This window comes from Amia ocellicauda, chromosome 4 (assembly GCF_036373705.1).
Source record: "Amia ocellicauda isolate fAmiCal2 chromosome 4, fAmiCal2.hap1, whole genome shotgun sequence".
In the NCBI taxonomy this organism is placed as follows: domain Eukaryota; kingdom Metazoa; phylum Chordata; class Actinopteri; order Amiiformes; family Amiidae; genus Amia; species Amia ocellicauda.
Window position 1 is genome coordinate 46,326,579 of NC_089853.1, and position 26,210 is coordinate 46,352,788.

General features: G+C 43.3%; 2 protein-coding genes across 4 annotated transcripts; both read right to left on the reverse strand.

Moving 5' to 3' along the window:
- Positions 1-85: 85 nt before the first annotated feature.
- l3mbtl1 (L3MBTL histone methyl-lysine binding protein 1) lies at positions 86-13,734 on the reverse strand. The gene is made up of 20 exons (XM_066702587.1): positions 13,569-13,734; positions 13,054-13,180; positions 12,674-12,854; positions 12,155-12,287; positions 11,717-11,780; positions 11,280-11,377; positions 10,836-10,940; positions 10,178-10,331; positions 9,551-9,642; positions 9,230-9,381; positions 8,952-9,028; positions 8,761-8,846; positions 7,913-8,023; positions 7,246-7,384; positions 6,154-6,247; positions 2,885-3,085; positions 2,548-2,597; positions 2,282-2,439; positions 1,952-2,014; positions 86-1,741 (listed from the first exon to the last, which is right to left on the reverse strand). The coding sequence occupies exons 1-20, from the start codon at positions 13,692-13,694 to the stop codon at positions 1,607-1,609; spliced, it is 2,346 nt and encodes a 781-aa protein (XP_066558684.1). The 5' UTR covers positions 13,695-13,734; the 3' UTR covers positions 86-1,606.
- Positions 13,735-17,567: 3,833 nt separating this feature from the next.
- LOC136748654 (serine/arginine-rich splicing factor 6) lies at positions 17,568-23,496 on the reverse strand. Of its 3 annotated transcripts, none has more exons than XM_066702591.1 (6): positions 23,275-23,496; positions 22,112-22,266; positions 19,807-19,925; positions 19,332-19,534; positions 19,102-19,179; positions 17,568-18,946 (listed from the first exon to the last, which is right to left on the reverse strand). In XM_066702591.1, exons 1-6 carry the CDS (start codon positions 23,379-23,381, stop codon positions 18,475-18,477), a joined length of 1,134 nt encoding a protein of 377 aa, XP_066558688.1. In that variant the 5' UTR covers positions 23,382-23,496; the 3' UTR covers positions 17,568-18,474. The 3 variants fall into 3 exon arrangements, with proteins under 3 accessions (XP_066558688.1, XP_066558687.1, XP_066558686.1); XM_066702590.1 differs by having other exon boundaries at positions 19,807-19,976; XM_066702589.1 differs by having other exon boundaries at positions 19,807-19,979.
- Between the last annotated feature and the right edge of the window lie 2,714 nt (positions 23,497-26,210).

Here is a 26,210-nt window from a genome sequence, read left to right on the forward strand (position 1 = left end):
CACCCAGAGCATATTTCTGAGTTTATTATTATTCTTTTCCTTGGGTTGAAAAGCGACACAGCAGAGAACTGGAATAGACCAGAGCTTTAACTCGAACAGAACATTTATTGTTTGATGGTTGTTAATGACATCGAGATGGACTACTGTACATCTCAAGATGGCTGCACTGACCTACCACAGAGACTCCTCTAGAGAAGGCAAACTTGAACCCCAAGAAGAGACAGAACATAGCTTCTCAGAGCATCCCTAAACCCCAGCAGAAAGACCAAATCTCACACTGATCCCCAGCCTTGGCCTCAAGGGGTCAGAGACAGGGCTGTACAAGGAAAAACAAAACAGAAACCACAGATAAAGTAAACATGCTGCTGAGTCCATGGTGGTATTATTAGTAGGACACCTCAATGCTTCTGGGACAAGCTTAGTAACTATGCAAACAGTTTACAGGCCTAAAAGCCTTCTTGTTAAGAGTTTGCTAGAAAGCCGAATTGTTTTGCAGGTTTCACCCCACAATGAATGTATGCATTTCAATAGCAGTGGCCTCTAGTGTTTCAAATAGGTTATTGTTTTAGGTGGAAGAAGGTTGTTAGGGTTGCCCAGGAGGTAAGTAAACACCCCCTGAACATGGAGCTGCAGCCTGGCTTTATATACAATTTATGTACATAAACTGCACCTCAATCTGTGTCCTGATTGTGTCTCCAATACATTTCCACTTTCATTTCTTTTATCCTGGTCTCACTTCTCAGTCTGCAGTTGGTGGCTGAGGTGTGATACCCTTAAATATCTTTTAAACCTCAGCTTACTTTTCCTGGAGACTTTTCTTGATATGCTTAAAACAAAACAAAACAATATACATAAACACCTCTCTTAATTTACCTGTTTCAATCTTTCAAAAGTATCAAGTTCTTTTCACTTTTAAACTACAGATGACCAGATTGAGATTAGCAGGGCGGAGGGTTGGGATAAGGATTCTCCAATTAATTATAGCTAACTGTTCTTGGCATTCATTTAAGTGCAATATTTGAAGGACCCACAGAGCTACAGTGAATTTATTCACAGTAAATCAGAACCTGTGCTGGCCTTTAACTGTTTTATAAAATATAATTGGTGTACTTCAGTTCTAGTTACATATTGACGTTTTCACCACCTTGCCTTTAAAACAGCTTGACAGCCACCTCTCTCTCTCTCTCTCTCTCTCTCTCTCTCTCACTCTCTCACTCTCTCTCAGTCTTTGGCAAAACAGTGAACTGATCTTACATAGACTTGTGCTGCGAAATCAAAACTGAACCACAGGGAAGAGAGTGCGTTCCAGCGGGCGTACGTTAACGAGAGTTAAGATTTCACCTTGTCCTGTCGTATTTCTTGGGAAACGGTTGCCGCATTGAGAACAGCGGAAACACCGAAGTAAACAGTTACAGAAGTAAAAAAACAAAACAGGAATGAGTCGAACACTGGCACATTTTGCAACAGCTCTCCCCCTCACCCCTGCCTCTCTGGGACAGGCGCCGGGTTGGAAGCAGACACATGGAGCGTTGTTTTGGTGGGTTGGCACGTATGCTGAGCCGGTGACAGAGACGGCTTTGGTAAGTGGGGGGTTGGGGGGCAGGGATCACTTGAGTCCGTCGTCTGTGCTCTTAAACATGAGGATGGCGTTGTAGATCTTGAGAGCCGGGCCCAGCTTGATGCTCATAATCTTCACAATGTCTGTCTGGGTCAGCAGGAGGAAAGCCTCGCCGTCAATCATCTGCGGAGGGAGAAGCACACGGCGCTCAACCGGCGTTCTGTACCTCTTCAGCGGTTTAACACACACTTGCCTTCTTAAAGATCAGTCGCAATAAAATAAAGGTGGAGGTGCAACATATTTATCCCAAACAATTCTTAAAATGATCCAATATTATTACAGGCTGTTGTGATTGCCATCTTTCTTGTACATTGAACGTCCTTTAGACCTCACCTCCTCTCTGAAGAGTCGGGCTTGCTCTTCACAGCCAGTCAGGTTCTGGACGAAATTGAACACCTAGATTAAAAGCAGAAGTGAGTCAGCACTGGCGGACAGCGAGAACCTAACCTGCTCCTACTGTGTGGCTACAAGCAAACCTTTACTGGATCCCTCAGTACTCTACACCTCACTCATACTGCAAACACAAAGCTTGTCATCATTTACCAGGGCTTTTCATTTTCTCAGACATTTCCTGTCATATTTTCCAGGCCAGCTGTGGGCCGGGTGGGAATACAACTGCTGAACTAACTGGGTTGGACTAGAGCAGGATCCCCCATTCCTCACCTCCTCCACAGTCCATGTGGCCACCTTGCTTGCATGGATGCCAGCCACCCCAGGCAGCAGTTTGCAGTGTTGCTCCCAGCAGAGGGACAGGGCTCGGTCAGGGTGGGCTGAGAGGGCAGACATGAAGAGGGAGGGATGCACGCCTTCTGCTGACATACCTGCAACACACCAACACCCCATGAACACGGAATGACCGAGCTCCCCAAGCAGACAGAGCATCGCAGTAGTTAAAATGGTTTCAAGACACTTCCGTAAAGGACACTCACTCTGGTACGCCCTCTGCTGACTCTTCCTGTACTTAGGGGGGCGTCCTATCCTGGAACGAGGAGCACAATGAGGTGAGTGTACTTAGGAGCTCAGAGCAACACAGCCTCTCATATTTATAGTACATGTTTATAGTCATATGCTATTCTAAACATAGTACAAATATATTAAAACATACAACACATAAATATATATATATATATATATATATATATATAGCACATATATGAGTCCTCCATACAGAGAATACAGTTCCTGGTTTGCTAACACAGCTCCTGTAGTAGTTTCCCCACAGGCCACAGGGCGGAGCAAACACAGAGGGTCTGCAGCGCCGCTCACCTGCCATGGTGCCGGGACTTCTTGGCGCGTTGGCCAAACACAAGCAGGTTCCGCTTGGCCCCGGGTCCCTCTGTGTCAGACAGCTCGGTCTTCAGGCGGCCCTGGTTGCGCTCGGCCAGTGGGCAGCCCGACAGGCAGTGATGGGCAGTGAAGCGTCCGGTCACATGACCAGAGCCGTCGCAGCCAGGGGTCGGACACTTTCTGCGGCGGAAAAACAGAAACGGTGTGGAGCGACACTTCGGGGACACCAGTGAGGAAATGACAGAGGCAGTGTATGCATCCCAACTCCCGCTGGGGAGTGTGTTCCAGTAGTCACAATCTGGAACAAACTCCCCAGCGATGTGGTAGATGCTGAAAATCTGGGAACATTTAAAAATAGGCTGGATAGAATCCTTGGATCACTTAGTTATTAATGGACACCAAACGAGCACGATGGGTCGAATGGCCTCCTCTCATTTGTAAACTTTCTTGTTTCTTATGTTTGTCTTACACTGGGTTGAGAACGAGATTATTTTTGTATGACTCAAGTCCTTTAAAACTCTATTGTTACTGGGAAAGTACAGTATATGGTCCATGCACTGACAGCACACGCTGACACTTGCCCACAGCAGAGTGTTTCTCAAATCACTTCATAGTGAACAACACCATCTCCTTCTAATCAGCCTTTTCTCATACACACACCAATCAGCCATAACATTATGACCACCTGCCTAATATTGTGTAGGTCCCCCTTTTGCAACCAAAACAGCCCTGACCCGTCGAGGCATGGACTCCACTAGACCTCTGAAGGTGTGCTGTGGTATCTGGCACCAAGACGTTAGCAGCAGATCCTTTAAGTCCTGTAAGTTGCGAGGTGGGGCCTCCATGGATTGGACTTGATTGTCCAGCACGTCCCACAGATGCTCGATTGGATTGAGATCTGGGGAATTTGGAGGCCAAGTCAACTCGTGATTCATCAGACCAGGCCACCTTCTTCCATTGCTCTGTGGTCCAGTTCTGATGCTCACGTGCCCATTGTAGGCTCTTTCGGCAGTGGACAGGGGTCAGCATGGGCACCCTGACTGGTCTGCGGCTACGCAGCCCCATACGCAACAAACTGCGATGCGCTGTGTGTTCTGACACCTTTCTATCAGAACCAGCATGAACTTTTTCAGCAATTTGAGCTACAGTAGCTCGTCTGTTGGATCGGACCACACGGGCCAGCCTTCACTCCACACGTGCATCAATGAGCCTTGGCCGCCCATGACTATGGAGGGTGATCAGTGCCAAAATTAAGATGAACGTGATTATGAACATGAAGATGATTATGAAGATGATTATGAACATGAAGATGATTATGAACATGAACATGAAGATGATTATGAACATGAAGATGAACATGAAGATGATTATTAACATGATTATGAACATGAATATGAACATGATTATGAACATGATTATGAACATGAACATGAAGATGATTATTAACATGATTAGTAACATGATTATGAAGATGAACATGAAGAGGATTATGAATGTGAACATGAAGATGATTATGAGCACTGGATAGGACAATAAGCGCACTGGTAACGCCCACCAGTTCAATGTTTTGTCACATCGGGAAAAAAAAGAAATACAAGAGACGCTACGAAATGTAGAAGCGCACTGAGAAATGTGAATACAAAGAGACAAACGGGAAATAAATATATACATGTTGAAACTAATAAATGTATAAATACATGTTAAATAAATAACATGATAAATAATAATATAATCAATAATAATAATAAATAAACAAATAAATAGACGAATAAATAAATAAATATACCTAAAAAACATCATCCATACATCATAATTTGGACCCAAAAAATACCACTGATGAAGATGAAGATGCAGACTGTCTGCTTTTACAATGTTGCCATAGAAAGTGGTCGGCAGTCAGACGCAGAGCGATGTCGGACAGACGTGTTTCAATGGAAGTTAAAACTGTATAGTTTCCATATTGTGTTTTGTTTGTTTTTATTCGGGAAAATTTACAGACAGACATCTACTCACTCACACGGTATCTATATATAAAGGGAGGTTTTAGATGAAGTCCTAGATTTTACTCTATTGCAATAATTTTAGGATTTATACAATGTATTGTGGAGCTATAGTACACATACATAAAGATATAGGAAGGCTATATTCATAATGTAACGACTCAGCGGGGACTCAAACCCCGGTCTCCCGCATCACAATGCAGATTCACTGCAGTGCCTTTAGCGAGGCTCCAGAGTAGTGGTTAAGGTGCATGACTGTGAGACTGGTATGGAGGACTATCCAAGCTTACATTTTAAATACATACACAGAGAAAATAAATACACGATTATACAAATACATGGACATTTAGGGCTATCTATTTATTTATTCATCTATTTATTAGTTTATTTATTTAAATATGTATTTATACATTCATTAGTTTCAACATGTATATATTTATTTCCCGTTTGTCTCTTTGTATTCACATTTCTCAGTGCGCTTCTACATTTCGTAGCATCTCTTGTATTTCTTTTTTTTTTTCGATGTGACAAAACATTGAACTCTGTCAATCAGAGCTGGTGGGCGGTACCAGTGCGCTTATTGTCCTATCCAGTGCTCATAATCATCTTCATGTTCACGTTCATAATCCTCTTCATGTTTGTCTTCATAATCATCTTCATAATCATGTTAATAATCATCTTCATGTTCATGTTCATAATCATGTTCACCTTCATGTTCATAATCATGTTAATAATCATCTTCATGTTCATCTTCATGTTCATAATCATCTTCATGTTCATAATCATCTTCATAATCATCTTCATGTTCATAATCACGTTCATCTTAATTTTGGCACTGATCACCCTCCATACATGACCCTGTCGCTGGTTCACCGCTTTTCCTTCCTTGGACCACTTTTGATAGGTACTGACCACTGCAGACCGGGAACACCCCACAAGAGCTGCAGTTTTGGAGATGCTCTGACCCAGTCGTCTAGCCATCACAATTTGGCCCTTGTCAAAGTCGCTCAGATCCTTACGCTTGCCCATTTTTCCTGCTTTTCCTGACAGGTGCCATGATAACGAGATTATCAGTGTTATTCACTTCACCTGTCAGTGGTCATAATGTTATGGCTGATCAGTGTATAACCCTTGTTCTGAATCTAGAACAATACAGTATTTATACTGCTTTGAAAGCCACTGCTTTAACATATACGTTTTTCTCAGGGGCACCCTCTGGTGGGTGAAGGCAGATTGTGCAGCACTGACCTGTGGTGGAAGCTGTACTTGCTGGATCTGGAATGGGTCATCCCCTTACAGGACAGGGACGCATAGGCCGCCTGTCCCGAGGACTCCCGGGGTCCTACACAGACCACAAACACACACAACATTGTCAACAGAGAGGATTGTACTGGCAGTTCAATGCTTTCTTATTTGTATAACCAGGTTTTCACTCCCCAAATTCCCTGTTGAAGCTTATGCAACGATAAGAGGAAATGTTTGTTATTATTTCCTTATTACACTGACTGTAGAGGTAAGTGAACTTTGACTAATGCAAATCAGATACCAGGGTAAAAACAAAAGAGTTCGAAACCAAAGCCAAAAGAAAAAGATATAGCAAAAACTACAAGGGTCAAATTCAGAGAGTATTTTCTCAAAATGTACCACACTTAAAATGCACTGAACGCCCAGCCATGATTCCATGGACTCAGTTAGCATTGAGATATAATTAGTGTGGCACTTTACAAAAACCTTGGGATGTTTTCATATTAGATAGATAGATACAAAGAACTCTGAGTGTGGTGGTTATGTTTCATGAACATGGCCCCCTATTGTGAGCTGAAGTTTCACAACAGTGCTCTGACAGTCACCTCGCAGTTTGGATGCACATCAATGGAGAGCTCAGGAAAGCTTGCATAAGCAACGTTCTTCACATCCAGATCCCACTAGTTCCCTGTAATAGTTTAACCCAATTTAATTCATTCCAAATCACTGCTTTAGGTGAGAGCAAACTGTCATCCATTTTTCAGCTGGCGTGCTTTTTGTGTCTTTGGGGGTCTTATTAAAAACACATTCCACTGATCTCTGATGAATGTGTCATATAAAACCAAAACAGCTCATTTAAAAATTAAGACTTACTCTCCACTGATTTTTCTTACAGGAAAGGCATGCTTTCCCAAGATCAATGGAGCGGTGTGACGCCCAGAAACATCGCAGGACACCGGCTGAAAATGTCATCGATACTCCGCTTGCAGCTTCACACAAACCTTCTGTCAAAATAACAGAGGCCTAAAATGACAGCTGGATATTAGTGAGCGGGCTGGTGGATGGAAAGAGAGACGGGATTGTCTTAGCCTGTACCGGGTTGCTGGGTATTTGACTCACGGAGAGGTGGTTTCAGGGGATGCCCAGTGCCCTCGCACCAGCCTGCAGGGTGGAGGTCGGGGTGGTCTGCGTCCATCCACTCGTCATACATGTGGTTCCAGCCATCAAAGTGGATCTGTGAACCGCAAAAGGGGTTCTGGTGCTCAGACGAGGTTCTTATTGAGTTCTTATTAGGAATGCTGAAATCACTTATACCTGCGTACGGAAAACTATCTTTCAAATGTAACACCTCCTGGGAAACATGGCAGACAAGCCAGGTTAGTACTTCGTCCAACAAAGCCACTTACGACAAAAGGGCAAATCTGCACTGAGCTGCTCACTGGGGTCATAGATTGAATATGAGAGGCTGAGCTCTGAACACTCTTCTGTAATCATGATCAAGTTTCCACCCAAAATAACTCTATTGATCTACTGATGCTACTTATACTGTGCTGGTGGCAGCAGTCCATGCTTAACGCAGTTTTTTATTTAGAATTATTATTTCCACTGTGGTAAGAGCAAACGCTGCCCTTTGGGTGCCCTGAAATGTGATTAATCAGAACCTCATCTCGAGCTTGCAGGGTCGAGGTGGAACAGGAGCAGTGAAACGGGTAAGGGCACATTACGGTTTTGTTAATAACAGGCCCCGGGGGGAGCAGGTCACCTTGACTCTGTGCGGGTCGATGTCCTCCACAGTTGCCACGCGCATGAGGGCAGCGTTGCGCTTGTCCACAGCCTCCAGCTTCATTCCCACCTGGAACCCGTGGGGGGGGCGCTGGGAAAGACAACAGACGGGTTGTTTGTGTACACTAGTGACCTCCCTCCCCCAACCTCCTGGACACCCCCCCCAACACAGGACAGGAAGCACACTGACTCATGCACTGCACACGCCCTCCACCAAATCAACTGTATTGCCAAAGAAGGTCAAACACTGCCAGAATATCAGAGCATTGTATTACAAAGCATCAATACTGCAAATACAAATGTGCTCGGTCCCACAAGGTGTTTATGAAAGGCTCTCTGATAATATCTGTTTGTTTCTGCTGAGAGAAAAGCAAGGGCAGTCTAGGCTGTTTCAGTGCAGCTGGAGCCTGTTCATTCTCAGGTCAGTACTTCCTGCTGCAGTACTGAAACGGAGACGGTTCTGCTGGAGAATACTAATAAGCAATTGCATCAAATATTCCTGTGGGGATTTCACTCTAGTGCAGGGAAATCCACACTACACAAAACCGCCAGCCACCAGCAGCCCATATCAGAGTGTGAAAAACAGAGGCAGGGTCATTTACTTCAGTTCGGGAACATGGGTTTTGAATTTGAAAAGATGCCACGGGCTTTTCATTGTAATAAAGGGACCTGCAGTGAAAACAAATGGGCAATAGTCAAGTGTTTGTAAAATGAAAGCCTCAGCAGAGGAGGAGTCTAAGCCAAATACACTGGTCAGGTCATGCTTGGTGTCGTCTAGCACCTAGTCTGGTCTGGACAGCAGGTCTGGTTAAGGGGAGAGGTACACACCAGTTTGAAGGCCTGGGCTGGCACGGCGGTGGAGCCTGTCTCCTTCAGGTACTTCTCCCAGGAGAAATTGTCTGGATCCGGATAATCTGCGTGGGGGTGGGGACAATAACAATATAAAGGTCAACAACACTCACTTCCTGAACTGGATGCCGCGTGTCTCGTGTGACTGGTGTTCTCTGGCCGTCACTCACCTTGTGGAGGAGTGAGCGGAAGGCCTCTTTCCTGGCACCAGCCAATGGGATGGATGTATGGGCTGCTTGCATCACACCTGGTGGAGAATGGGGAAGATAAAACCATCACGGATACAATTGATGAATGACGATCAAGCCATAGACACACTGAAACATAAACATAAAATTAGTGATTTGCTAGTAGCTTCATTTCTGCAGAAACACACTCTTCGCCAGCTTCCGCTTTTTCTTTCTTTTTATAGTTGTGACTCTTCAAAGCAGCTGCCCATCCTGCTCACCAATAGTCATAGGTGTCATCCCAGTTGTCAAAGTGAACCAGGAAGCGGTTGTCCACCACATCTGTGACCGTGGCGACACAGATGAGGGAAGGGTTCATGCGGTCGACAGCCTCCAGCTTCATCCCCACCTCGAAACCACACGAGACATCCGTCTGCGAGGACGGGGGGGGGGAGAAGAGGACAGTATTTTCAAACAGGCCTATACAAATACTTTTGAGAGCTTCTGAGCGTGCATTCAGTCCACTGTTCTCAACTGGGCATTAGCAGCTTAGTGAGTGACACATGTTAACTTAGAGATGAGCTGTGGAGAAGCAGACTTACTCTCCCAGGACTGACAAAGAGCTCTCTGGGGGCCACTTGTGCCTTAGTCAGCCTTAAGTAACTGGACCAGGAGAATTCCTCCTCTTTACACCCTGAGTAGCAGAAAGACAGGCAGAAAGATAGAGAGAGAGCAGATAGTCAGAGTCTGCTCAGAGGGTCAGACCTCCACCCTGAAGCCAGAGGACCTGACAAGTGGGCTCATGCCTAGGAAAGCCAGCCAGGTTGTCTTTGCTCGGACAACTGACTTGAAGTCTGCAGTCAGTCCAGCTGAGAAGACAGACACTGTGAAAGAAGGCGTTTAATTGGGACATATATATTGGGACCTTCCTCTATTATAAACCCAGGCGCATGTTCCGACAGGGAAAGTCCTTTAGCTTATAGAGATACATTAGCATACATTTTAGCCTGTAAACCAATCATTTATTTAATACCTTAAAAACAGATGGAAGAAACATATTTTGAGCGTTTACAGAAATATATTTATATATATACTAAGAGAAGAGAGATATTTGGAACATATTATGTCAGTTTAGGTTCTTGTATCCTACGGTTACATAATTTCTCAGCTGAGATGCATCCCCACGCACCCCACCACCCCACATAACCTCTTTCAAAAATTAGTCCTACCATGCTGTGTCATCTGACCTTTGGGGGTATAGAGCTTATGGCCAGTGCTCTCACACCAGCCAGCAGGGTGAATGTCTGGGCAGTTGCTGTTGACCCAGAAATCGTGGCACTCCGAGTAGCCGTCAAAGTGCAGGCGCATCCGGTAGCCACACACCTAGGGGAGAACGGAACTGGGGTTTTGACTTCATTGTTGCCAAAGTCATATCTATGAATTAATCCTACAAGTGGGGTCTCCATAATGATCCAACTCTGGTCTCTTCCCTCTGCTGACGATGTGAAATGTTTCCAGTCATTTGCAGGTATTGTTTTTTTACCATTGTAATACCATGCATTTACTATAATCTTTCAATGCTTTACCATTAGTGAGCCTTTAACAGGTGACCATGTTATACCACAGTGAATTATTATAAGTGTTTGGCTATGTACATTTACATGTTAGGCCAGTATGTTCAGGTAATTTATAGTGCAGAATTAGTCAGCTACAGCATTGGTATTTCCAGATGATATTCAGATTGAATCGAATGTGTATTAACACGGCCAATTTTATTACAAAGTCGCAGAAGACATTGACTTTATGTTTCCTAGTGAAATGTTCTGTTTTGCAGTGATTTGGCGCCAGTTTGCATGTTGTTTCTTGAATTAAATGAGCTTAACTTACCTCAGCAACCGTGAGGACGAAGTACATAGAAGGATGCTGGGGGTCGATGCCCTCCAGCTTCATGCCCATGCGGAAGCTGTGTTTACACTGAGGGACCCTCTGGAACTGAGAACAGGACAGAGACACAGACACTCAACCCAGGGGCAGTTTTACATCTAATGTGACTTAGAGTACACAACTACTTTATGTTTATTGAAGACTGAGGAGACATCCGTTCACCTTTTTGCCTTCAACCGAATTCTACATTGTGGGACAGACCGTGTATTTCCAAGATATCAAGAGTGATGAACAGTCATCCTTTGCATTGTCTTAATACAATGCAATGTCTTCTCCTGTTGATAATTATGTTCCCTAAAATGAAGAGCCCTGATCTGTGACACTGCTGGGACTTTTCGCTAGGCTCGAGGGGCGCCTAGGATGCAGTGAATGAGAGATGAGTGGTACCTCCTGGAATAGCTTGGGCGAAGCAGCGACGGCCTTCTGCTCCTCCAGATACTGCGGCCATGACCACGACCACGACTCCTTCTTCCCCTCGGCTGGAACTGCACACAGAGTATATCCCTTGTGAGAATAATGCCAGCTTTAGCAGAACATCACTTTCTGAACATCCACAATGTAAAATCCCCCGGTATGTGTATTGCACTCATATTTCATTTGTGTCTAGTCCCATGGGTTAATAAGTCAACTATTACCTAGAGCCAGCTTTGGTATATTTAACCCAAGGCTTTCATCTATGGAAGGTAATGGTCAGATTCTGGCATCATTCGTGCTGATGATTGTGAACCATGTTGGCTCACAGTTGCCCACCCAGCCCTGGGCCAACATTGTGAGGTAATTGCACTGAAATTTGTAGATGCTGTTTCTGTGGGAGGTGTCTGTACCTTGCCTGCTTTGCCTGTCTTCTCCTAGAGGGATACAGGTCTTCAGATCTTCAAGTTTCTCTTCCTGGAAAAAAACAAAACAGTACCATGTCTATGCAAAGAACTTTAAGGTGGGACCAATCAATTTCAATGAGCAAACTACAGTTACCTGGATTTTAAAAAATATATATATTTCTGCTGAGTTTGTCCAACAGATTTTGACGAGTAGATTGGTACTCAGTTTTCTCTCCATTAGACAGGAAGTGCTTACTTTCACAACAATTATGGCAGGGGTAGGCAAGACCACTCCATTAAATTTGGTATCCATTGGTATTTTAGGCCTTGGAAAAAAAAACAAGACCCTCCGGGACCAGGGTAGCCAGGCCCCATGGGACATCATAATGCTTCATTCAGAAGCTACCGTATATCACTATGCATTATTTCTTCTATCATCCCTACCATGGCCTCCATCTCTGATTCTTCCTCCGATGGGCTCAGGTAGTCCTTCCTCTTCCTCTTCTTCATGGGTTTGAGAAGCTCAGGGTTCAACACAGACACCTGTGATCCTGAGGTTTTCTCCATTCCAGGAGGCCTGAGACATAAAATCTGATATCACCACATCACCATAGGAACTTTCCTGTGGCAGACCTGAAATGTCCTAAATCATGCATCACATCTTTATTTCTTTCATATTTAAACTGCTAAAAAACAAACTGACTGACATCAAAATATGGCAACTTCACAGTTTTGTATACAAAATTTAACAATTTTTTAAACCTTTACAATACCAACTCAGAGCTCAAATCTGAATGCCTACTGTTCCATTATTTCAAACTATTAAGGTAAATACACTTTGCTGGTAGCTGGTGTTGTGAATTTATGTTACAACTGAATTACTGTTAATTCAGGTATAAACTGCACACATTGCAGCCCAGTGTCTGAGTGTTAGGGGTCTGTGATTGGTTCCCTGCCTCTTACTTGTCTGTGATAGGCTCTCTGCGCAGCTCCTCAAGGTAGCCCCTGTTTGCCACGGGGCTGAAACCCTCACACCGCCCAGAATCCTCCTCTGACTGTTGCTCCTCTTTAATTGTTCGCTCCAGTTCCCCTGCACAGCCAGTCACAGGATTGAGGGAGATGCCATCACCAGAATGGTGTAAAACTGTAAAGCCACAAAACACAGTTTGCTTTAAAGAACATCCCCATTCCATCAACAATTATACTTGCAGAATTGGCAAGAGTTTTTATATCATCTGAACTGAATTCCTTCCTTTTAATTGCAAAGGACAGATTTTAGATTTGGACAAAATGTCAAACTTATTTGTTCAGTTTTGAACCATGAAAGGCTGCATAAAAATTACCAGGTTTGTGGCCAGGCTTCCTGTCCATCTCCACCTCCTTCCCAGCAGCGACCTCTGGACTGGGCTCCACAAGGGGAACCTTCCTGTCGCTGACGACCGCCAGAGTTCCAAATTCGCTCATCCGGAACTGCGCGACACACAGAGACCGACACTTACACATTTCTACATTGGCCCGCAAGACAGCCTGTGTATGTCAAGGTTTACAAAATGCGACAATAATAATGACATTTAAAACAACTTAAAGTCGCCTTTCTGATGTGGAATCCCCTCCCCTTGACATTTTCTAGAAAAAAACTGGCTGAATACAATTGGAACGTTAAAAATAAATAAATAAATAATAAATCCTGAAATAAGTTCTGTGGTTTGGAACATATCCACCAGATCAAATAAAGAAACTGACATATTTTCCCTCCTTTTCAATTCTACCCTTTCTTGGCCCAGAATGTACAGGGGCAGATTTACAACGTGCGGCACATTTTTAATATGAGGCTGAAACATGTGCAGAGTCAATCTACCTTGAAGTTGCTTCCTGGGAGCACAGGCACGCCCTCCTTCCACTCCAGCACATAGCCCACGCTGCAGGTCCCGCCCACCTGGGGGGTCAGCAGCTCGCCGGCCCCGCCCCCCTTCAGGGTTTCCATGGTGCCCCTGGGCCCCTCCCCCTTGCAGACAGCCAGGCTGAGCGTGGAGCTGGTGGCTGGGGAGACGCGGGCACAGAGAGCACACATAAAGAGCATGCAACTCGAGAGCCCAACTCCTATCCTGGTGGGGAGGACCACTCAAGTCCTCAAAACCGAAAAAAAAAAAAAAAAAAGAAACCCAGACTATTTTATTTAACCTTCATTTCACCAGACTATCTCTATTATAAGTGAGACCTAGAAACCCAGAGACCACCTGAGCTCAGAATTACTTAACAGCATTGAATACATACTTAGTTTGACAAGTGTGACATGTTCTGTGGTTTCAGATGCCAACTGCTGTGTACAAATACCTGCATAGCCTTATGGGATTGTAGTCCTAAAGGACTGGAACTGCTGATTGATTGATTGATTTTTACAAAAACACAATAAAACATGTATATCCTCAAAGACAAAATGATATTGTACATCAATAAAAACTCGTTGAGGATTAAAACACAACTGCTCACAGAATTGCTTGGTTTTCTGGGCTAATATGCCAATTGTGTGTCAGATGTATTTATGTAATTGTTGGAAATTGAGAAAATGACTTGATCACAATGCTAATCAGCACAAAAACGTCTGAAATCCCATGCCTGCTCAGTAAAGAAGACAATATTTTAATATTTAACCATGGTGGGCTGTCAACCCACCTTAGAATAATATATATTGCCTTACAGTGTGTGCCTGTCAGAATGGATCAAGACTCTCATTTACATTTAAGCAACTTTTGTTGTGAGGTTTGCAGGAGGTAAAATGGATGTGTAAGTACTTTGGTTTCACTAGCTGGTGGGAATTCAGTCATAGCATCAGTGAGGGAAAAAAGGAACTCCAGTTTTCCCCAGCTATGTAGTTTTATCTTATCTCAGCCTAACACTAATACCAAGAAGGAAACTGAAAACCATAAGATAAGCACCCTATGCCTTGCCAGCAGGTGTCAGCAGCAGGTCAGCAGGTTGATTTCTGTGTGGATTTATTCTGCAACAAAAAAACCTCACCTGGCAGAATGAAGGCAGTTGTCTGGGGGCGTGTTTTCTGCGCTGAGCTCTCATTGGGTGGGAGGGGGGCATTGGTGTCAGGGCAGGGGCTTTCTCCGCCCACCACCAGCACCTCCAGGCCCACTTTCCCACTCATCTCTGCTGACGTCAAAACAGTCCCTCTGTGTTGGCAAAGAGGCACAGATCAGCTCAGATCAGGAGGCCACCCTAGTCAGATTTATGTTTTCTGCACTATAAAAGGCATGTCGGGAGTTCCCAACTAGAGAGCTGGGGGATCCCTCACTGCCCAGCTTGTTTACTTCCAAACAATACAGAATCATTCATCTACAAATTGGAAAACCACTTTATACTATGTGTGAAAATCAATGTAGGGAAACCTCCAGACATCCAATCTTTTCCATCTGTAGGCTACACCCTCCTTAAATCTGTTTACACATCCAGACCTGGGATTAACCCTGCAACAAGACGTTACCCAGCCCAGATACACTGATACATACTGGCTCAGACATGAAGGATCACACAGAAAGGCTTCTTCACCATGACAACTATTCTGATGCTGTAAGATGTAAGATTTCATTGACTAATATTATTTTTTATTGTAACCGAAAACCTTCAAATTATGTTAAAATGTATCATCACCACACAATTCGGTTAAGAAGAACAGACCAAAACATGAATGTCTCCAAACACAATTAAATACTTGATCAGCTCTTCTATCATCTATCTTCTACATGGTTCTATCATGCTTCTTTACAGGAAGTGCTCAACACATTTCACAACCAGTTAGACCCAAATGACAATCCTGAAAATAAATCTATATATATATATATATATATTGGTTTGACTAAAAATGTTGGTACTATATACTTGGCTTATCTGGACACTATTTCCAGTCAGAATGAGAAAAGAACATGGTGTCTAAATATTTGTACCATTAAAAAACTGTTTTACTTGTGTTGTGTAAATCTGCAATAAAACAAGAAATGATGATGATGATGATGATGATGATTATTATTATTATTATTATGATTATTATTATATTATTCTTACTACATTATGTATTTTTTGTTTTTTTGTTCAGTGTTCTCTTGCATTAAATATACTGAAGAAACTGCTAAAATCAAAGGGACCTTTGGCATTCATATTATGTAATAAGTCACCTGGGGAACAGAATAGATATGTAGCAGACAGATGTTTGGTTTAGTAATAATAATACATTGCTTAAATTTGACAATAATATACAAACGTAATATTTTATTTATCCTGTTATCACGGTGATATCCAGGTGTGTACGCTTTTCCTATCTTGACCTTACTGACAGTACAAACCACATTCTGCAGAAGAGTGAACCCTGTACATTTACTAACACAATAAAAAAAACAATTTGGTGGCTATTTGGGTTTTATAGTAGAATACCGTTATTGTCTTATACGTTTAATTTCACCTCCTGCATCTGAGCCCCTTATGCAATTATTAAATGCTTTTAAAACGATTATTGTAAGCTTTTAAACTACACCAATTAAAGGTTATTATTAAATGATTAAACCTCTGCACTTCTATAGCAAAATGGCGGCAGGAGTTATTTAATTCATTCAGCATATGTGATGTAAGAAATTTCAACCAGATTTTTCCACAAATATGTACGGCATTTTAAATTTAATGTCATGCTGACCATTTTTTAAATTTCACGTTATGCAATAGAGGATGAGAGCTTCAGTTTACTAATCTCTAAACGGATATAACATCCATCATAAAAGAAAAACATACAGATATTCTTGGCAAGATTATAACATGTATGGGACAATGTAATTTAAATCAAATGTGCTCTCGTTTTTTTGCATTAAGTGCGATTGTTATAAATGAAATGTGGAAATGCTTCATAAATGTGCACCAGCAAGCAGCTCGAGAACGCTTTAAATGGCTTAAAACAACAGACCATCTAAAAATAAAGGGCTTCAAAAAGATATACATTTAATGGTACCGCGCATTTAATTGATATTTATAAATGATAAATCATCACAATGGGGCTAAAGCAATGAAATGATCTTACCAGCAGTTTGTCTTGCGGGTCGGGGCCTGGCAGTGCGCATGCGCGGGCTTGCTTTCCGCCGGGCCACGCAGACTCCGCTTGTGAGCAGCGCTTTTGATTCAACGCTTTCATGTACAATCGCCGTTTCTTTCATTTTTTTTTTTAAATAGACATCAGTGCAACTCATTGAAGTTTACGATATTTCCTGAAAATACAGATACCGATCTGTCAAAAGCCAGTTGTCTTCACTTCAGTAACCCGTAAGAGCTTCTGCACATTTGATCAATATTTTTTTACCATGTTTATAGTCAAAACCCGTTCACACTGACATTTTAGATCATGCAAGCAGACCAGAGATTTGCTTCACCCGTCTAGAGTAGGTCTACATGTTACGTCTAGTTTATGAACGGCCTGAGCAGCTAGGGTGTCCCATATACAGGGAGATCTCGATTTTATTAACGAAGTTTATTTTAAAAGCTGCCATTATGACATGAGTCGTTGGAAATGTATGAATCTCTTTAATCACCTTTGTAAATTAGGAGACATTTATGTAAACATGGCTATACTCATACATGATCCATGCACTTTATACCACAGCAACATTGGTCACCTGGCATTTTCCCCCCTCTTCGAGCTCCTTAAGTCAAGAGGTTACTGTATAGCATTAAAATTTACAGCATTTCTCTGCATGATTGTTTATTTGAATGGAATACAAAATAAAATTATCCAGATGAAATGAACAAGCAAATTCAATTGAAGGAGTAAGTCATCGAGTCATTAAACCTTGCCAAGGAAAATAAAGCAAACCAATTCAGAAAAGAAATTTTATTTTTCCTTAAGAACCTTTAATAACTGTACAGTAAAAAGTTCACATGCTTCTTTCAAGGTTTACACTTTGGCAATAAAAGTGCAGTTCACCAAGAAATCTTACACATTGAGGGAGAAGTCCTTATCAGTGGCCAATACTCAATTGCTGGTCTCAAGGATCCAAAGGTATTAAAATGGTGCACAATAAGTGGACTTTGATGTGGCAATAAGGCAGGGGATTAACAATGGTCAAAGTTTCTAAACACAAACGCACCAGGGTTAGATTTGGGATTTAAAAAAAAAAAAAAAAACTGGATCCATTAAATTAAATGCTGTACATATCGGAACAGCCACCACCCATATTATTTTTCCTCTGGAGAGACATCCAATGTTTAACAGACACCAGGGCGCAGTGAATGCACAGGCACACCTACTATTCTACTGGTACCATTTGACCATGAGGATGAGCCCTGTACTGGGCCAGGATGTCAGGAGTCGACCAAAAGTAAAATTTAGCTAAATTAAAGCAATAGCCAAGCTAGGCAGGCATATTGAAAAACTATTGGTGACACCGATGTCTCAAATTATAGAACAATTAGGAGTTCATCAGGTATGCACTTCTTGGCACCACCCACCCCACCTCCAGCTCACAACCTGGTCATCCAGTCCAAACCATATACAAAAAAAAAAAAAAAAAACCAAATTATGCTCTTTAGAAACTGCAGCTACTATACCAAGCACCTGGAGGGTGGTGGGGGATGGGACGGGGACGGGACGAAAACAAAAATACAGAGCAAATCTTGAGCACTCGGAGCTGCGTTTGATCAATGTAAATGAATTACAAAAATCATCCCCTACTTAAATGGAATAAACCCCTAAAACAAAGAGGCACAGACAGTCCCGCTGGCTGTTAATCCCTTGATGCAGACCTGGAGCGGGAGCGAGATTTAGAGCGAGAGGGGGAGCGCGAGGCCGAGCGCTTGGACGGAGATTTTGAGTGCCGGCTCTCTGCAGGGGGAGAGGGGGAGCGGGAGACAGATTTGGGCCTCTCGCCCTTCCCGTTCTCTACGGGGGAGGCCGATCGGCTGCGCGACTTCTTGCTCCCGCCTTTTTCCTTGGAGTGGCTGCGGGAATCGCGGTCAGACTTGGCTTTGGAGCGACTCTTGGAGCGGGACTTCCTGGTGTCGGACCTAGACCGAGACTTTCTGCTGGCGGAGCGGCTGCGGGACTTCCGGGTGCGAGACCTGGAACGAGACTTCCTGGTGCGGGATCGAGAGCGGGACTTGCGGACAGGGGACTTGGAGCGGGACTTGCGCCCGGACCTTGAGCGGGATTTGCGTGCAGACCTGGAGCGGGAACGGCGCTTGCTTCTGGAACGAGATCTGCAGAATGAGATTGCAAATGTTATTCCAAATAAGAGCAGCACAATCTGGCCTTTGACAGCAGGAAGAGCAGCCATCACAGTATTTATACTGGCCGAAGGGTTTATGCTCAGGGTTAGTCACCAAAAGCTTAACCACCATCAAAACACCCTTACCGAGAGCGGGATCTGGAGTTACTGCGGGAACGGCTGCTTCTGCGGCTCCTGCTGCGAGAGCGACGCCTACTGCGAGACCTGCATTTCAAACACACAATTAGAACCAACATTTAAAATGTGAAGGTAGTCAAGATCTGCACTACAGCTTTCAGCACATTACAGCTGGAGCAGATCGTGAACATTCTGGGTGGAAGCACAAGATCTGATGCACCTGGCCTTTGAAAACTCACCTGGACCGGCTGCCAGAGTATGAGCGCCGACGCCGGGGCTTGTCCTCCACCAAGCGGATCTTCCTGCCATTAATGTCAGTGCCGTCCAGCTTCTCCAGCGCTCTCCTCATGTCGGAGTACGAGCGGAACTCGATGACTCCCTCATTGGTGCGCTCCTTGTGGGCATCTGCATACGTGACCTCTCCAGCCTGGCGCATGAAATCCTGCGGGAACAGAAAGCACATTGAAGGCAAACTGCAGTTTTAAGAGGCTTATACTTGTAATTATTCCCCCCCCACCCCCCATGGCAGTTTACTGCCCTTTGGCCACTGCAAATTATGCACGCTTTAGGACGTCAAAATGAACACATGCTTAGATGGGAAGGAGTGGTGGTTTTAACAATGGCTACCTTTCTAACACTCTCCAAAAGGTACAGTTATAGTGTACATCACTACATGCTTCATAAGAGCCAAGGCACATGCAGACTGGGGCTCACCTTAAGGTCCTGCCAGCTACAGCGACTGGAAAGGTTCTCCACAATCAGACGATACTCCGTGCGAACAGGGGGACCATACTTATCTCTGCCGGTACGACTTCGGCTGTAACCACTACTACCTTCAAATAGGGGAGGAAAAGATCCAGTCAGCTTTTCATCATGGTTGGCGACTTCTCCATAGGAAAATCAAAGGGGGGAAAAATAAATAAAAAAAAAAAGCTACTATTAGGATCAACTACACATCATATGCTTAGTTTATTATTATTTTGGCTTTGGTCCAAACAGTCCCTGTGGACTCAAAGTCAACTCTCATGCACAGATAATACCCATGACGTCCCTATAGGAACAAGACCACCTTTCCTCCTGGTTTAAAAAAAAAAAAAAATCTGGGACAAGCAAAAGGTCTGTGGTCAAGCAGCCTTGGTAGAGGTGGTCTTTAATCTCTTCAGTCAATGCCAACCTGTGTACTGTACAAACTGGCAGATAGCTGGATTCATTCTAGGAACTGTTTACATTCCTGTTCTATGGACATGCGCCAAAGAACAGGTATGTATATGCAAGCTTCATTATTATTTATATAATTTGTAATCAAGCTTAAGGTACTAGTTTCCAGTTCATTGCCATTCACTGGGTAATGAACTTTACAAAAAGATAAGCTTTTCCATCTAAGTCAAGCATTTAGAAGATAAGTCCTCCCGTTAAATCCTGAATCCAGAGACCAAATTTTACAGACAGGTCGGCATTACCCCCACTCACAGTTGCTGTCAGGATGTCTTTAAAAAGAAAAGAATAGCATTATTCTAAAAAGGTGAGACTACTGGCATGTCATGACTTGCTTACAAACCACTGCCGTTCTAAAATACAGCCAATCCGATTCATAGCAATTGAAGCCAACTGCTCTTTTACAAAGCAGGATAGAAGATGGCGGTAACATCTCGTTTTGGCTTTAACCGCTCCATTATTTCGTTTAACATAAAAACCAATGGGATTCCTCACCATCACCCTGGTCTATTGGCAAAAGGCTGCTGTCATCATGGCTTCCGGTTAGGTCAGCCAAAGGGTCAAAGGGCAAAGGTCACACACACATTGTAAGGTGAAAGCCAAGGCCAAACGGGACAGGCAGTCATCTTAGCCTCAATGGACTCGGACTCAGCCTCAGCCCGCACTGGACTCTTTCAAATTGAAACATCAAGGACTTTGTTAATGTTGAATTCAATAGTAAACATTGCAACTTCACACAATTCCTTAGGTTATTTACATGGCAGCTTGAATTTAAACTGGTTTAAGAACCTTTATGGGGAAACACCTTGGAAGCAGTCTGCCTTGAAGGGGAAGTCTTCGACTTAACCACTAGTAGGAATGTGGAAGTCTTCGGGTGGTTTAATAAATCTAGATCTACCTACATTTAAGGTAAAAATCCAGGCTCCACAGAAGGCATTGATTACACTGCAGAACTTGTAAATTAGTTCAGGTGTAAACTTAATGGTACATACAGCTGCCATATAAATAAACCCAACCTAACATTACTTTTCTCCCCACCCCACTTAAAGAATATTCAGTCCGATTCTATATTTTCTAGCAACATGGCTGCTTTTTACCACCACAAAAAGTGGCGATTTAGCACATCAAGGACAAGGGGACCTTCGGTTTGGCTTACAAATCCTTTCATGCTTTCTGAAGTCCTGGAAAAAAATTCCCTACACATGACCTATGCCACTTGACCAGAACATGGCTATTGAGCTGAAGTGAACTTTTAGACAGCAGTTATTAAAAAAAAAAAAAAAAAAAAAAATCTTCTGGCACTTTTGTATGATCCTTAATCATCCATGGTTTCTGTAACAGCATTGAGGTTTGAAAAGCTGTGGTGTGTGCACAAAAAACAAACAAAAAAAAAAAAGCCTAAATTGAGTAAGAATCCAAACATCTTGACATTAAAGCAGGAGAACACACTTGCAAATGTATTGCAGGTTGGAGTCCTGTGTCTGATGACATTCTGTAAAAGCTAGTGTTTGGGAAGGCAGGAAAATCCTTGAAAGAGGTAAACTAACAGTGATTAGAGTCCTTAAGCCACTGAAAGGCTAAGTATATGGCCTAACTAGGATGTGGAAATGCAAACAAATGGCAGGGATTTTATTTAAAGCTCCCCTCTCCAATCCAATCTCCATGTGGACTGAAGGAAGTTCTTTAACTACAACCAGGGTAATACCCATTAAATTGCAGATCATATCCGGGGATCTGCTAAAAACCTAACAGGAAGGGAAAAACACGTTACTTTCATTTAAAAGTTGTATTAGACTGAACTTACTGCGTCCACCATAACCCCCACCGTATCCATCCCGGTCCCTGCGGGGCCCGCGGGCATGCTCCACGATCACCCGTTCCCCGCACAGCTCCTTGCCATTGAGCTCGTACACGGCGTCATCGGCGTCACGCGTGTCCTCGAACTCCACGAACCCGTAGCTGGAAAGGCAGGCAATTCAGGGTTAGATGCCGGCAGCACAGGATGCTACTGTTGGCTAAATAGGACTTACACGTTATGCACGGCAACAAAAACACGTGCGTCCAAGACACTGAAATCTCAGCTTTTAACGCGCCAAAGCATTGTGTACGTGATAAACACGCCGCAACAGTATGCAGCAAATCCAAACAACGCCGACTGGCCTCGGTTATGGAAAATCAAAGGTTTCCCAATGCACTCCAATTAGCTCAAGAGTGCGATCGCTTTAAGTTCCCGAGCTCTCCCGCCTCAGTGTACAAGCCACCGCGGCCAGATCTGCAGTCAAGCGTTTACGCCCTCGCCTCAGCCGTCGGCTCCTCTCTGCGGCGCAGTAGTGCCGCGCTGCTCCTGGCCTACATCCCGACACCAGCCCCCTCGTTTGCTTTTGTTCTTGCCGCATTTGGACGTCGCTGCAAATCCAGGAGTTTTTTAAGGACATCCCCGCTGCAATCGCTGCGTCCGTTTGGAAAATAAGCTTCTGTAGATGCAAAACATTGCAAAATGCGGCATTAACACCGCAGATGCAGCGCGGCGATCTCGCAGCCTCGGGTCACGTGTAGTGTAGTTTAGCAAAGCAATAGACGAAGCTTGCACCAACTACTAAGATTTAATAGCGAGTTAGCAACAATGTTGTGACATGCAAGGTCGTTAAATCGACGAGGAATTCAGTTTAAACATGTGCATGCCTGGAAGCACGACTCTCTCTGTGGCCTCCATGTCTACCTTTTATATTCCTCATCAAAGCGGCCATTTTGTCCACGCGGCAACTCCGTATCGCAATATAAACAATATCGGATGGCTTCTATCAGCTCCCCGACAAACCCTGCGTCACAGCAATGCACCGCACAGTACAATAATGTCCCACAGTAGGTTTTAAAGCACACCGATGCGTTTGGAGTAGGCCTTACAGCCGAGGAACAAACAAAGCGTTAACGGTTGCTGCACGCACCCTGCCCCCACCCTCCGCTCACCCATTTTTCAGATCAATCTCCAGTAGCTTTCCGTAGCCGCTGAAAAACCGCTGGATGTCCTTCTCACGGACATGGTAACTCAGTCTGCCGATGTAGACACGGGGCATGGCGTCTAGTTAGAGGTTTTATTCGGATGTTTTACAGGAGAAACGAGCCTGTATCGACACCGCCACAAAGACAAAGCCTACTTCTCCTCCCTGCTTGCGCATGAAGGAACACCCGTACCCTGGCACCCGCTATTTAAACTGAGGGCGACGTGCCCTTACGTCATACGCAACGCGACGCAAGAAGGTAATGAACGTACAGGCGTAGGTTTTTGCTGGTTGGTTGTAGTGTATTTGCATACCACGCACAGCGTTGGACTCTAAGTGAACAAGTAGCTTGTAAAATAATAATAATAATAATAATAATAATAATAATAAAATAGTTTAAGTGTACAAAGCAAATAATGTATACAAATGTAACACATGAGGGAACGATGTATACACTAGAGTATGGTTGTAGCACTTTAACTTGAGCGAGACCTATGGTGAGTTGTGCACCTTTGAGCCATTAACCTTATATACAGACATGCAATGTGCAGAAGGACGCGAATTTGCGCGGCAAGAACGAGACCTCGATCGAAATCAGTGGTCAGTTGAATTAAAGTGCGCAGGTTGTAAATTACGCAAGACCCTTTTATCAGCTTTGAGTCTTGTACACAAAATTGCCAACTTTAACTAGTTAAGCGATTGAATATTCACGAGTGTAGAAAGAAAGGTGCGATAGCTTGTGTAACAACCACTCAACCTGTATGTTGTTGTTGTACAGTGAAATGTTTCATGACTTTGTTAAAACTACTACTAACTTTAGCATCTCGTTTTGTGGCTTTTTGCCATAACCCACACAACGATTATCAATTGAGCCCATGAGACACAATATAAATACCTAACTCTTTAGTATACACTTTTAAATGCACACACGTTGTTCGACTGTGTGAGTGGTATCTGGACTATAGCTAATTTAAATATGGCCTTGTGATTTTCACTATTATGCGCTATTTGGATATAAATGCATGCACTTAAATAAAATACCTTTTCTTTCCTCTTTTCAAATGCATTTTTAACTTGGACTTTAAGCATTTCCAGGAGGTGGCAGCAGCTACACGAAATTAAATCACTACACATTGTTCCCCGTCAATGTAGTAGTAGCCTCCAGCTGCTGCGATGTGGATGGTATCCTAAATTAATTTTATAACACCTCCATGCAGATACAGCTGTGCTGAAAACGAAGATTCTGTATCATTCAAATAAAAATTATGAAAAATAGATAGCATATGCAGTTTCATTCATACGGGTGATTCAGCATAACTGGAGGTCACTATTCACCAATGACTTTCACCTATTTTAGCAGGGGCACCTCCTGGTAATGTTGCAGTTTTTCTCAGAGCCAGATAGTCCTCTTACACGAAGGCCAGAAAATCACAGTACAGCACAGAAAACTTCTCAGAAAGAAGAAACTGAATTATATCACCTGCCTGAATGTGCACTACAAGAAACCACTTTCAGTAAATGGAGCCAGGGCATTACCACACACTTCTCCACCCCTGTGGTTATCAACATAAAATAAGCATTTCTGTAGTGCACTGTACATCATACACTTCCCCCACTGTCCCCAGTCATATTAATTATGCATTGCATTACATGGCCATTATTATTTATTATGACAAATTATGCATGGTTGAGAAATGTTTTATTAATCATGGGGAGATGCATATAGAGCAATGTGCAAGGAGAGCACACACTACATTATAATCATGTTATTAAAATGATTTAGGGTGATAATGTAATTGCCTTCAGTGCTTTGACAACATCCACAGTATGTTTCACAGTCTCTAGGAAAGGGTTTGTTTTCACTTTCTGACCATGACCTTGGCTGTGTTGTTATCAAACAGCGCTGATGAAAAAAAATCCTTCAAACTGTCTGTTAAATATGTGGAATATGTGTCATCTGTTGTAAATCAGCCACATGGTATCAAGGTCACTTGTGATGAATCCGCATTTTATAGACAAAAGTCCTCTATATTAAGGTGGTCAGATTGTACAGGGGATATAATGAGATTTGAAAATCTTGGAAGACACGTATCAGTTTGAATGGACAAATTGTGGTCAAAAAGGCTTTAAGAGTTGAATTTCCGTATTAAACACTTTAATATGACTATTTTTCGGTGTGACTTGTGTAAGGGAAATTTAGGGAGGGAATAATAATCAGTCAGACAGAGACATGCAGGAACTTTGATGGACAGAAGTAATACAGTCGGCCTTTTTGCTCTGAGCAATACGTGACATTCAAACCATTCCCAGAGAACCTCAGCATATGCCAGGAGGAGTATTTCCTTCTGTTGCAAATATAGGACAAGGAGCAGCCATATGGTTGTGGTGTACTAGTTGCTTGTCCAAGGAGAAGATGGGCAATGCCGACTGCTGGAATAATGTCGCTGGCAAGAAGGGCGATTAGGATCTTATCAGAAAGGAGGAAGGAAGTGGTGTATGCTTGGAATAGGAGCTCCAGAACCTCAGTGGACTATAAAGGGAATGATTGTGTAATGGTATGTTATCAGATGTGAAGTTAAATAATGTCTTTTATCCGTTTTGGAGGAAATTCCTCCAGTCACTGAGGTCTAGTATGATTGAATAACAGGAATCTTCAGGTGTTACAAAGTACTATTTTAAAGGCAGTTCAAGATGGCGAAGAATGTGGTATTCTGTTGAAAATGGGACTTGAGAGACTTTAAGGTGCAGTGACCTCTCAGCTCAACCTGGGATAGTCCAGATCAGTGGTTGAGGTTGGGTATACTTAGTTAAAGCAGAGACAGTTCTCAGCATAAACAGGTTAAATTGCACCTCAGGTTGGGGGTTTGGTGGGTTAAGATCACTTAATGTGGAGTTGCTGCTCAA